General features: G+C 41.9%; 1 protein-coding gene across 3 annotated transcripts in view; it reads left to right on the forward strand.

The window, feature by feature from the left end:
• The window catches only part of csrnp3 (cysteine-serine-rich nuclear protein 3), a 28,856-nt gene that overhangs the window by 11,548 nt on the left and 2,961 nt on the right, over positions 1 to 14,347 (forward strand). For 2 of the 3 annotated variants that reach the window (XM_061723566.1, XM_061723568.1), the window contains exons 2-4: positions 8,339 to 8,495; positions 12,010 to 12,269; positions 13,965 to 14,261. In XM_061723566.1, the coding sequence (XP_061579550.1) occupies positions 8,339 to 8,495; positions 12,010 to 12,269; positions 13,965 to 14,261 (714 nt within the window). Of the gene's footprint in view, positions 1 to 3,714; positions 4,136 to 8,338; positions 8,496 to 12,009; positions 12,270 to 13,964; positions 14,262 to 14,347 lie in introns of those variants that run through there. The other variant, XM_061723567.1, reaches the window with a different exon arrangement.

A 14,347-nucleotide genomic window follows, 5' to 3' on the forward strand; every position in this document is an offset into this window, starting at 1 on the left:
GTATGAATCACAGTTGCTCATATTCCCACTTATTAGTATGACTAAGCCACTAGCATTGATTTTTACCGTATCTTTTAGAGGAGAGAGACGCTACATGCATTAGCTGTGAAAAGATGATAAATAAAATCCACGATGAGGATAAGGACAGGAGCTTTTCATTAATCTGAACAGCATGTATCATTTACTAGCAAGTAATACACATACTACTATTTCTAGTTTAGTTATAGCAGAATATTGTAGAATTGCATCCATTGTAGATGTGTATTAAAGCTGTAGCTCACTGTACTGTCTTCCCGTTTAGTCTGTGTAGCAGAAGCTTTTATTTATTTTTTGATTTTTGAACCGCTGCAGTTGTGTTGAATTGCTTACTCGTTCGGCGGTCAGTCTGGTTCAGCTGTAATAGCCAACTAAGCTTTGAGTGCTCAGCAGGGTCCGTCAGAGAACAGCCAGTTCTCTTCCTCTGGCTTCCTGCACACCAGTCGCATTAAAGGGAAGCATCTCAGCCAAAGTCAGACATAAATCCACAACTTCTGTGCTATTTCTAACTGTTATTAGCAGCACTGTAACTGCTTTTACCTCTGCTAAATGTGCCAGCTTCTCTGATAATGACCAAAAAAAAAAAAGGAAAAAAGATTGATGTTAATCTGTATTTCTGGTGTGAAAAGCTAATTGAAATTTGTGATGATCTTGAAGGTACACGATCAAACCGCTGATACGTGTTGTTATAAGAGAGCTTGTGTGAAGCAGCATCTATGGAGGAATAGTGCAGTGCTGTGAGGCCGAGTATCAGCGGATGAGAGGCAGAGAGTAGCGAGGGCAAGTGGCTTTTTTTCTTTCTTTCTAAAAGCTGTAGCGTCGCAAATCCTTTAATATAAAGCTGTAAATAAATGTCCTTAACAGACTCTGCTCAGATTTACTGAACAAGGCAAATTAGTGGAGTGGGCTTTGGCTTGAAATAAGTCCCGCTTAGTTTCAATGGTATGGGCCTGAAATGGGAAGCCAACTGGGGTTTATAAGCGAGTCCCCTGTAGTTGGTCGCTGGATAATGAATGAACCAGTTGGGCAGCACCTTAATACCAGCTTGGTCCCTCTCGTAGTCCATGTAGGTAAACACAGGCAGGACAAATCCACTTTTTTGCCCATTTTTAAATTCTGAGCCTCACGTAAATGCTGGCTGGCAGGAGCAGTCCTCCATAATTTAATAATGAGATATGTGCATCTTATTTGTTGTAGCTACAAAACAAGCTTTTATAAAGATTAACTAGTATATTTTTAGTTATCATTATATATTTACAGTTTATTGGATGTATTTCGATAGTTAAATTCTAGGGCTGGGGATCGATTCAAATATCAAGAATCGATTCGATTCCGATTCTTAAGATTCAGAATCGATTATCACGCTTTGATTCGATCCGAGTTGATCTGAAATTGATTTGGGTTACTGTTAATAAAACAGTTTTTTCAGCTGTTGCATGAATTATATGACTGTCTAGTTATGCAACATATTCATACTAGTATTATATTGAGATTCAACAGCAAGTATTGGCAGCTAATGATGCTGTAAGGACCAATCACTTGGTGCTGCTTTCAGAAACATCGTGTGGGTCAGAATTACCAAACAGATCCAGGGCAGCAAACAGAGGACGAAAGAAATCGCTTTTATTTTTTCCCCATTTATGAGAATTTGGTTTTTAACATTTATGCAAATGTAACCCCAAGACAGTATATAAAGCAAATAAATATAGACAATTTATGCAATTATAACCGAAAACTTTAATGTTTTCATACCTTTAAACATATCTAAAGGCAAAAACATGGCACCAGTTATTCTCGTGTCCAACAAAATATTCCTTTTTTGGGCATAAACAAAAAAATACCAAAAGTTGTAATGTAATGATGAAGAATTTTTTTTTTTTTTTTTTTTTAAATCGATCTTTAGACATATGAATCGATTTTTAGGAATTAATATGAGAATCGATTTAAAATCGGAGAATCAATCTTTTCAACACAGGCCTATTAAATTCTGACTTTTGCATGGGTCATATAACTTTACAGTTTGATATTACTTTACAGTGTTGTTATTGTATTTTCATGGTCAGTTTTGAGCAGCGCCACAAGTAGGCAGATAACAACAAAAAAAGTATTTTGGATTTAGCTAACAGCCAGCTCACAGTAGTGACCTGCTCACGTCTTGAAATGGAAAATGAAGGCATGTGAACATAAACTACAGATGCTGCATTGCATCATTGCTAATGTTTGAATGTTATATCCATTTGCTTTAAAGAACAATGCTGGGGAGGATGAGGAAATTGACATCCTACGTACATGGAGTAATAATTGGTGCAATTGATAAAATTGGGCACAGAATTTACATATATTGATAATTCATCCTTCCACACACCTTTCCCTGTCACCTGTGCCTCTGTTTCATAGCAACTATACTGTAAGTGCTATGCCAAATGGAAAAATTTAATAATGCTTTAAAAAAAAAAAATCACTAAATTGTAGGTTAGTGTGATACATTTAAATATTCTCCTCCTGAAATTCTGTGCTCTTGACGGGAAACTCCCAAAGATGCATATGCAACAGGTCTTCGTGTAAAAATCACCATGTCCATCCCTTCCAGGCTCTAACTCACTTCTGCACCTGGACAGTAAATACCAACAGTAGTTTTTAAATACCAAAACAGAGTTTATCCCACCTGGGCCACAATTTCACTCAAGTATATTCTACTTTAGCACTAGAAAACAATCAAACATCAGGATCTCTCAGTGTTGCCTTTTTGTTATGGATTTTGAACCTTTTTTCTATAAGATAGATACTATCTGTGTTTGTCCTGAGAAATGAGCAGTTGTTTTTAATGATTCTACCACCTCACCAGATCGCAGGAATTAAAGCATCTATAGGCTGAAAATTCTCTTCCAACATGACGATGACATTTTGGACATCTTATGTTGATATATAATCCATCTGAGTGCAAACACGGGATTGTGGCTCTTTGACTGCATGAGTTGAGGCTCCAACTCTTCCTTGGATGAGAAGAATCAGGAGCACATTCGCTTCAGCGCTGACAAACCTTGTTTCCTGTGGTCGAGGCAGTTTATGTTACATTCACATGGGCGACCTCATCCAGATATGCAGCTTTGCCACGGCAAAGTTTCTATGTTTGCATTTGGAATGCTGTCACTTTCTTCACCCCTGTAAATGTTGTGTAATGGTTTCGCTTCATTTAATTTAGGGGACAAATGTCTTTGTTTTCTGAAGTCCTTTCTGAAGGTTTTTCTCGCTGGTCTTAGTTTACCCATTCTCCAGCTGTCTTCATAGCGCTGCTCTTGGCATCAAATGTTTCCCCTATTTCTTTTTCTTTGCCCCTTTCTTACCCTACCCCCCGCCCCCTTCACTCCTTCACTGTTCCAACTGAATCTCCTATTCGGTGCATTTCTATTAAACCCCCTTGCCCCATTTTCCCAATGCCCTGTATTTCTCACATATCTTCTCTCATCAATTTCTTCAGAATTACCCCCCACCTCCCCAAAAGCCACATACACAAACGCACACCATTTGCACACTCCCCTCCTTGCCCTCCTCCCTCCTCCAGCTCATGTTGGTAAAAATATCTGCAGACAGCAGCAGCACAGGCACGCCTGACTCTCTCTCTCTCTCTCTCTCTCCCTCTCTCCCTCTCTCTCTCTCTCTCCCTCTCTCTCAGACATCCCACCCATGTGATCTCACAGGCTGCCTCTGCTCCACTCTGCTCCAGTAAGGCTCCTGCCTTTCTGCCGGCTGCAGCTAATGAGCCTTTGTGTGGCCAAAAGAGAGAAAGAGAAGGAGAGAGCAACACAGTGACAGAGTGGGAGAGAAAGTGAGAAAGACGGTCGTCTTGCAACAATAAAGCATATGGTGCCGACAGTGCAGTCGGAGCTGGAAAATTACTAGTCTCCCACACACTCCTGCACCCATCTTTCTCATGCCTGTGGAGCTCAGGGGGTCGCTGCAAGTCAGTGGATTGAAACCAAAATGGGAATCTCTTCATTCATCATGTTTCACCTCTTTTGAATAGCCACATTTGTGATTGTGAGACTGCACTGCTGTGAGAGGAGGTGAAAGGAGGTGCACACTCTGCCAGTGGATACAGGTCAGTTGTTCCTGTGAGGGGCACACACACACACACACACACACACACACACACACACACACACACACACACACACACACACACACCACACACACGCACACAAGTGTAATGTGGTCAGAGGATGATTGATGTTTCATGACTTGCTCCAGATGCCACGGGCTTGTTGGCATCACTTGGGATGAGTGTTTGGAGCCTCACACGGTCACCTCAGTTCATTTTGATGGTGGGAACTTTGTGAATGATGAAGGGGTTGGTGATGGGGGGGGGGGTATCATCGTAATTTGTGATGCGAGCGAGCTACATAGCTGTGAGCGCTCTTGATTAGGGATGTGAGTTGGTTTTCTATCTTCCATGTGTGTTCTCACGGAGGCAAACACAGGGAGGGGCTTTCCAAGCTGGCTCCTGCTGCATTATTTTCTCTGGGATTTTCTTCCTTTTTTTTTTTTTTCAACAGTGTGCGTTGCCCGGGCCGTGATCGGTGGTGAGGCAACAGTGGAGACAAAGAAAGAGCTGTTGGAGAGAAGCCACAATATCTGTTTCTTATTTAGCCACGATGAAAGAGGTTCACCCTACATTACCCACAGCTCTGTGGTTTATGATGTCATGGCCGTTCAGTGTCAGGACCTGAACTTTTCATCCTGTCGTTACAGAATGTGGACGAACCAGTAGTTCTTTAATGAGCAGAGGGGGTGAATATATGAACAGAATTCACTCCAATGTCAATGCTTTACTGCAAGGAATCCTCGTGCACGGTACAGTATGTAACACTGGAGCCATATGGGGAAGCGCTAGTTGTGAAAGTACATAAAAATCTCCATGGAAACCACTTTTGGTACCAGAGCCCAGTGCAGCGACTGCTGAGCATACGAATATGCTTCCAACAATGGTATCTACCGGTAATTAGGACCTCCACCAGGAAGTGGACTCAAATTGCACAGGTCATCTCTGGTGGAAATTTCCACTCCTGCTTGCCAACGGATGAAGTGCACGGTGACAGAAATCTCACCGTGAGGCGAGATCAGCAGCTTTTGTTGATCAAAGTTTTCAAATCTCACGAGAAAGAATTATATAATGCATTCCCTCTCCAGTTAATCTTAGTCCCGTCATGCTCATTCAGAGAGGAAAGTGGATTGTGTTTCCTGTCAGGCTGTTCAGTTAGCTTCACAGACTGTAAAAGACAGCTCCCTTTGGCTCAGTCAGGATACACACATTTTTTTCTCATCTAAATTATTTTAAGATTCTTTATGGAGAGGTTTTCTTTCAGTGAGGTTCTTCCTGACAGACTACACTCTTCTTCGCTTCTCCCACATGGATGATGCCTTGCATTCCTTGGTCGTAGGTAGAGCTGTTGACTCTGGAGGTTCTCCAAACGCCGGCCGTGCCATGTCACCGCGCTGAACAAGCACAGCCTCCGGGGAACAATGACCCCTCTTGCTGGCAGCGCCAGCCCTCTCCGGGCTGCACCTCTCTCCCCCACACAGGCGGCACGTCTCTCAGGCGGCATTTGCATCTGTAATGACCAGATAGCGGAGCCCAGATGAAATGCTCAGGCTGTTTGTGAATGGTACTCCCCCACAAGCTGCTCAGGCAGATAGACAGAGAGCAGGACTGGGCTGAAGATGCACGCTGCCTCTACTGATTTCCAGGTTCAAAGAGAGAAAAGAAGTGAGGCAGAGGCTGCCAGTCATAGCAATCCTCGCTGTGTCGCTGCAGAAATGTTGTGCTATTTTGAAATGTGACATGATGTTCCAGTTCATGTTAAAATCAGTGTGATGTAATACATTAAAGGACTAGATTTTCACCAGAATTACACTAGAACCTGCACTAACACAGTCTATTGCACAGTGGGGAATGGTGACAAGATTTTATAGAAAGAAAAACACAAGCAGAAATCATAAAGATGTGTTCTACAGTTGCAAGGCATCAGTATCAGAGCCAGATTCAGGCTTCAGTTTTTAGCACATTTGATTGATGAGCCTGTTGTTGTTTATTTGTCTAATTGGATCATCAGTCACGGGGAGTTAATGGACCCTCTCCGACTTGACATTGAAATGGTCTGCTACAAAAATCTTTGCATGATGAGCCAGCCACAACCATTAAACTATACAGGGATCATTTTTCAGGATGCATGTTTAACATTGCTGGAGCTCGTCACCGCAGAGCTGCTGTCAGGAGAACGGTAACAGCTGGGACTGAAAGGCTTTGGACAGTAATCATGTCCACTGCTCCCTTACTCTTACCATCGTTATGATGCATGATAATAAGCTGCATTTGTAGACAATTAGTGTTTGTAGTGTTTCACTGTATAGATTTTTTTCGTCTGTGCTGCTCAGACTGCTGATGCATTCAACGGGACTTTCCTTTTCCTGCCGTCGGAAGCTTTCCTCATTAAAGATAGATAAGATAACAATGGTAACATTTAATGATCATCGCACAATTGACACTTCTATAAGTGATATTGCGCTTGTATACAGTAGTTAATCCACAACCAAGCCTGCTCACAGTAGCAACGGACAATAACAATATCTGTCTACCTCATAAACGTCCTACCTGCTTTTTTTGCACTGTTTTTCTTTCTTTCTCCTACTGCACTACTTTTATTTTCATTCCTATGTATATACTGTTTATATTTTGTAATTATATATTTTTTACCCTTTCGCTAAATGTGTGTGTTGTGTGTACTGCTGCTGCACACAGCAAATTTCCCCACTGAGGGAGGAATAAAGGACAATCTAATCTATTCTAATCTAATCAGAAATGTGTTTGTATATTGTCATATTTGAATCTATTGATTTCCTGTGTTTCTAATTATCAATAATTATTTCCCTCTTATAGGTTTAGCCTTAGTGATCTAATATTGTGAATAATTTACACAAAAGACAGTTTAGATAACATTGAAAAATCAAATTAAGAAAAAACAACTACTAAGCAATTCTTAAATATACTCGGTCTAAAAACTGTCATGTTTATGTGTTTTGCTTTCATTACGTTAATTTCATCTGTTATTAAAAATCCATTTTTTCATACTAGGCCTGCAACACACACACAAAAAACTCAATAAAATCAAAAGTTTGGTCAGAAAAGCTTTCACCACATCATTTATTCTCACCTCCCAACACTTACAACGTGCTCTGGCATTAAGGATACCCATCAATGAAGCGTTTTAGTTGTTATGTCACCATTCTTGTAAACTTGTCGGAGACGGTCCAGGGCTACAGACAGACCAGTGCATCGTCTGATGCTCCTGAGCCTTGCGTTACCCTCACTCAGATACATAGATCTCCGGGTGGATCTACATAAAAGGCATCTCTTTTGCACAATGACATTTTTAAGCAGCATTTGTGACTGTAGCTTATGTTTGTTTGCTCATATGGTCAGCTGCTGATGAGTAGCAGTTCTTGATGCCATCTGACATAATGGAGATTGCACAACCTAAACATGTGGTGCCCCTGCTCTTTATAACCCTGAATTGTAGCAGGTTCCTTGAAACATTTGAAGATTATAATGTACCGTAGAAGGAGAAACATGCAAAACCCTTCCAGGTTTTATTTAAGGAGCATTTATTTTGAACACTTCCATGATTTCTTACACATTTGTTGATAAAGTGGAGATACTCTCCTCGTCTCTCCTCCTCAGAGACCGTCTTTTATGCATGCAGCACCCTGTTGAAATCACCTGTTTGAAATAACAATATTCTTTTCTTTCAACTCCTCGCCCCCCTACTGTTTTTTTCTGGAATATATTGCAGGCTTGAAATTCAAAAACAGATTGTGCCTGACAAGTGGATGAGAGAAAGAAAAGGCACGAAGTGGTGTAAGCAAGGAAATGAAAGTTTAAGAAAATGCAAGAATCGCTGTGTTGTTTTACTATTTGCATTTTCCTCGTCAGTCCTGACTTGATGTTGTACAAAACACAATCCTAACAGGTGGCTGCACAAGACAAGTGGCTCCAGTCTGTCTTTTCTCCGCAATCCTCTCAATCAAGCACACTGAAATGAACTTCCTGTGAGGCAGACATAGTATGTAATTAGCAGCTTTCTCCTTCTCTCTCTGCTCCTTTGTGCCGGGGTGATCAATGGCTCAGGGAATGCCTGGGAGCTGCGGCGGCGCGGGAGGGTTTCTGTGTGACTGAAAGGGAGAGTGTTCTGGGGGAGTCCGGTTTTGGGTAATAATGTTTGGCTCCTCTCCTGTCTCGTGGTTTCAGGTGCAGATGCGGCGCGCCATGAACGGAATACTGAAGAGAAAATTTGAGGAGGTGGAAGCCTCCTCCTCCCCGGGCTCGTCTGTGCGGGAGTCGGATGATGAGGTCTCCTGCAGCGAGAGTGGGGACAGCAGCGACAGTGTCAACCCCTCGGCCACAGGTCTGCCACGTGAGCGTCTGGGTCTCCAAACCCACTAATCATTCTCAGTTTTGGCAAATGTTGACACTAAAACTAAAAGTCATTATTTTCACATCATGGAAGGCGGACGGATTCTGCGGTTGACAGTCGATACAGGATGCAAAACAAATCTGTATCACTGCTGATAAGGGACAATCGTGTGAATTTAGAGGAGATGTTGTGCATGAGAGGGGAGAGGAGGCCGGTGGCGTGATGAAGGGGAAGTAAGCGCAGGCAGCCTCGCTCATTAGGAGCCCAACCAACACGCAGGCCCAGCCAGATGAATGAGCTGATGCAGTCTCAAGCTGTGTGTGTAACACTGCTGGCACCGTACTGTATCCGTAACGCAGACAGACCGCTCTCTAAGAACAGCGCAGCTGCCGCATACTAACGCATCGTCTTAAAAGGACTCATTATCAATTCTATCTTTGACGAAACAGCCTTGTTTGGGAGTAATCTCAATCTACGCTTTTCCCTAAAACCAACCTGATTCTCTTATTCCTCACCTAATATCATGAAATGTGGCTAAGTGGGCTTTTGCATAATCTGGTTAATGAACAGACAAAGAAAAAAATGCAGGGACTTTCATCTTGATGGAGGAGTAAACCAAACCTCCCGATCACTATATCTCTCACATTGACATGATCCAAACTGTGATGGTTTGTAGTGTCACATCAATCATGTGCTTGCTTGCGGTCCCAGTACATGTATCACGTAATTACTGTATACATTTACACATGTGTTTCCCTCTATGCGTGCGCTGCTGTAATGATTTACACTTCCTGTATACTGGTGTTTCTCTCTCTTTTATTGGGCTGGAACTACCAAACAGCATGAAAACAATTATTGACCACGTCGTTGCTTGCCAGTGATGATTATATACAGGAGGTTAAAGGGAACTAGGGCTCAGAACATCTGAACATCGCTTCAGCGTTTCATGTCATCAACAGTAAGTGACACATTTCTCTCAGGCTGAAGTCAACTGCACGTGTCATACTTTGTTGTGATGCAAAAACAACACTCAGATCGGCTTCTCACGCAGATTTTGCACTTGTGTGTGTTGCTCGACCAAGCTCGAGTCCCAGAACGAGGCTGTAAATGGAAGAAATGATGTTGCATTTTTCAATGAACTCATAGAAGTTGCATGCTGAGCCACATTAGAACATTTCCACACGTCTGCTCATCTCTACACGATCCCTTTTTACTGTCACCGGCTTCACTGGGCAAATTAGCAACAGCAGTTTATCGTCACTCAGGGTTCTGACATTTTGCGCCTGCTCTGTTTCGGAGCTTCTCAAATGGGCATCTACCTGTTAAGAAGCATTTCACCAGCACAGCAGGTAAACTGACTGGAACTAAGGGTTGAAAATAATAAGGATTTTCCAATATTGCACAAATGTCCCTACATCAGCCCATCTGCTCTCAGAGCCTGAATTTATGAGTAAATTCTCCCAATATTGATGTGGAAAATAAAATTCTTTCATTTAGCTGGTAAGGATAATTAGTTCTCAGTCACTATGGATGTGCAAACATTTATATCAGGATCGTCTAGAATATGAGGAAATGGTGACAAAAGCTCTTTAAAATGCTGAAAAATGAATGGAAAGGGTAAGAAATGTGAAAAGATGCATGCACTCTTTGTATTTTGATTTAAATCAATTCCAGTTTGATCTCACCATGAAAGGCTCCTTTAAAACTATTTCTTGATATTCATTCATTCAGTGGCAATTGTTCTCGTTGATGTGACTGCAGAAGAACAGCGCGCTTACAAAAAAAGGATTTGATCGCTGTAATTCTTGCATGCTGCCAGCTGTGTCTAGAATAACTCTGACTGCTGTCTGATATGACTTTAATTCATTTACAGTTCATCAAACAACGTCAGTCGTGACTTGTGGTCCATGAGCGCACGAGGGGTGCAGCCGAGTCAACCTTGAAGGAAACCTCGACTGCTCACACAAAATAGATTCCAACTTTCATGCTGGTGGCACTTCAAACTTGTGCTAATAATGAGGAAAAAGAAATCTAAACTGGATAAAAGCAGCATCAAACAGCCTTTCCTTAAAAACTGCTCTCTCTGTGAATATTATTGTTCAGTTGATCAGTTAATCTCTCCTTCTGTTGAAAAATATTATCTTAAGCTGGCAAAAATTGAGGCAAAGAAAAAACAATTTTCTTTTTTTTTTTAATACAAATGTCTCAAAAGAAGCTTTTTAAAGAGAGATTTTACAACTTTGAAAAACAATGACAAAAAGACGGCCTTGAAATTATATCGGTGACAGAAGACACGTCTCCTCTGCTGCTTGTGCCTTTGCAGGAGTCGTTTCTAATGAGGGACTGTGAAGACAAACGAGTGGCTGTAAATAAAAAAATGATGGATCACAAACTACTACGTCTTTATTCTTTGAAATAAAACACAATCATAATAATAATGTTATTCTTTAAGATTAAAAGCCAAGAATCAGAGCGACATGTGTTTGTGTGTATCTGCAACGATGAGTAAGGTGAGAGGAGTTGTGAATGGCTCCTGTGGAGGAAGGGCTTAGAGACATAAATGTGGCGCTGCGCTGCGCTCGTCTTTGTTGCTGCTGGTAGGTGGGGGCTCGAGAAGGTCAGCAGCTGTGAGGGAGCCGTGCACGACCAACGACCGTCTAGACGAATGAATCAGGGATGCTCCGGGTAGCTTTGATTTCCAACCCTTCCTGTGGGAACGGGGTGAGGATAAAGAACATCTGTAGGGTTTGTGAGAAACAGTCAAGTCAGCGAGTTGTAGGAACACTTGGGTGAAAAGGGCCTGCATGTCGGATGTCTCGTAGGCTTGAATAAAGATATGCTAAGGAAAGCTGACTCACGCCTCGAAAAACTGCTTTAAACAGGATGTTTTGCATCTCTTTATGCGGATAATGAAACTCATCACTGCTCAGCAGCCTCAGTGTGGCAGCTCTACATCTGCAGTGAAATACACGGCCCCTCTTGCATGGGGTGGAGAGCTGCTGAAACCAGATGGTATCTATTTGTCCTGTCTGTCTCATGGAGGGAGGGGGGTGAACCCTGGGAATACTGCTTCCGAGTGAACCGGCGCTCCTCTTCTGTGGGTCAGGCAGGGGATTATTTATGCTCCAGCGTTGCCCTCCTCTTTCCACCTCCCCCCTTGTTGAGCTCTCCTTAAAAAGACACAAGGGGGACTCGGATGACAAGCGGAAGAGCTGTTATAAAGGTGGCAAGAAAGAATTTCTCCAACTTCAGGCATTAAAGGGCCACGCACATTAAAGACGGCACCCCGCTGTGGGATAACATTTCACTAATTCTCACAAGTTTTACAAGGCTGTTAAAGTGTTCCCCTTCATAAAAGCATTTAAATACAAAGCAGCACTTAAGACGGCGGGATTTGTGGCTTTAGAATTTTCCACAAATGGATTTAATGACTTGTAACTTCATACCAAAAAAGAGATGTACATGTTGCGTGCCGCTTTTTCAACATCCCTGTTTTGTTTTGCAGCTGATTCATTGCTGAAGCACGAGAAGCGCCTGCGGACGAGGAGGGTGCACTTTGAGAACGTGACGGTGTACTACTTCTGCCGGCGGCAGGGCTTCACCAGCGTCCCCAGCCAGGGCGGCAGCACGCTGGGCATGTCCAACAGGCACAGCTGGGTCAGGCAGTACTCGCTGGGCGAGTTCGCCCTGGAGCAGGAGAGGATCCACAGAGATATGCTCAGAGACCACCTGAAGGAGGAGAAGCTCAACTCCATCAAACTCAAGGTGAAAGCTTTATCATCTGTTTCAGAGCAAAATTCCTGTTTGAGTCAGAGTCATTTTTATTTAAACATTATTTAACTGCTTTGATCTGACATATGACTTGTTTAAAATAAATACTTTGTCAGTGGGTGAAGCTCCTAATGTCCATCTTAGTTCTCGCTTTGTTAAAAGGAAAAACAATATAAAACCATAATCCTAAGCCTCTACAAAAAAAGTAAGTTAAACAAAGGAAGGATAACATTTGTACTCCAGATCCACAGACACACACACACACACACACACCTGAGCAGCTGTTGATGCACCTTTTACAATTTACAGATTATTAGAAGGGAAGATATTTACAGCTGAAAATAGTATTATAAAAAAGTAATATAGTTCAGATATATCTGAATTTATTTGGCCTATCACTTAAAGGCTAATGCTTTTTTTCAATTCTGCTCTATATGTTAACTTTTGGGGGGGGGGGTTTACTTTGAAATTAGTTGATACTTTAAACATATTCTCCCTTTGTTAACTCCTCTGTCAGTAAAACCTTGTGTGCTTTTCAAAAACTTGGGTGTTATTTTAGATGCTGATCTTAACTTCCAGAAACACATAGTTAATGTCTCCAGGACTGCCTTCTAGATTATTGCAATGCACTTTTTGCAGGACTAACAAAGCAAATGTTACATAAACTCCAGGTTATTCAAAATGCTGCAGCCAGAATTCTAACAAAAACCAGGAGGTTTGAACACATCACTCCTGTTTTGTCCTCTCTGCACCTGCTCCCTGTTAAACAAAGAGTAGATTTTAAAGTACTTCTTATTGTCTTTAAATCTATGAATGGCTTAGCTTCCTCCTACATGGTTGACATGCTCACCGAATACATACCGGACAGATCCCTTAGATCATCAAATAAGAGTCTTCTCATCATACCTAGAATTCACACTAGATCTGCTCATGGTGCTTTCAGTCACTACTACACTCTCTGAAGGAACTAAGGTCTGCTCCAACAGTGCCCTCTTTCAAAAGCAGATTAAAAATTAACCTTTTTGCACAGGCGTTTGACTAAACGCTACATGGTTGGCTGAGTGATAGCATTTTTGTTATAATGGAATTATTGTTGTTATTGTTGTTTCTCTCTTGACATCCTTTTGTCTGTTTCTGTTATTGTAACCCTGTAATTGTGTTTGTTTGTTTATGTTTTTGAGCACATTGAGTCCATGCTCGTCGTGTGAAATGTGCTATATAAATAAAGTTGCCTTGCCTTTAATACAAGTCAGGTAAAAACCATCCGGAAAGCATCTACAAATTACAATATTAATGTTTCATGAAAACAGTGTGGATTTGCAAGAAAGAGTTAAGAGCTTCAAAATTTCATTTTCTCTTCTTTTTTTAACTTGGAAATATATGGATTGTCAGTTATTTCTTTACTACCCAACCTTCTGCAACAACTCATTTTCCTTGTGTCTCCTTCATTGATGTTCAACACAATTTTCAACCCTGTCCCATGAAAAATGGGCGCTTTGTGAGGCTCATAAAGAATCACAGCTATAAAAGATTCATAAATAAAAAGGAGAATTTTGAATTTCTCTTTTGCAAAGGACATGCAATCTTATTAGAGGTTTTCAGATTTCCTATCTTATATAAACAATCATGGCGAGCTGAGAGGGCTGGGTGAGCTGGCATAAAGTGACACTGGTTCCATCTTGTTTTCAGCTGACTAAGAACGGCACAGTGGAGTCTGAAGAGGCCAACACTCTCACAGCAGACGATATCTCTGATGATGATATCGATCTGGACAACACAGAGGTAGACGAGTACTTCTTTTTGCAACCTCTTACCACTAAAAAGCGTCGAGCACTGCTTCGCTCCTCCGGGGTAAAGAAGATTGACGTGGAGGAGAAACATGAACTCCGTGCCATCCGCATGTCCAGGGAGGACTGCGGCTGCGACTGCAGGGTCTTCTGTGACCCGGAGACCTGTGCCTGCAGCATTGCTGGGATCAAGTGTCAGGTAAGCTCCCAGATGTGCATATCTTCGTGCTTTTTATTCCGACAATGCAGGATTGATGTAACGCATTCAAGGAAACACTTAAAATG

The sequence above is a fragment of the Cololabis saira genome, chromosome 6, assembly GCF_033807715.1.
Source record: "Cololabis saira isolate AMF1-May2022 chromosome 6, fColSai1.1, whole genome shotgun sequence".
Taxonomy (NCBI): Eukaryota; Metazoa; Chordata; class Actinopteri; order Beloniformes; family Belonidae; genus Cololabis; species Cololabis saira.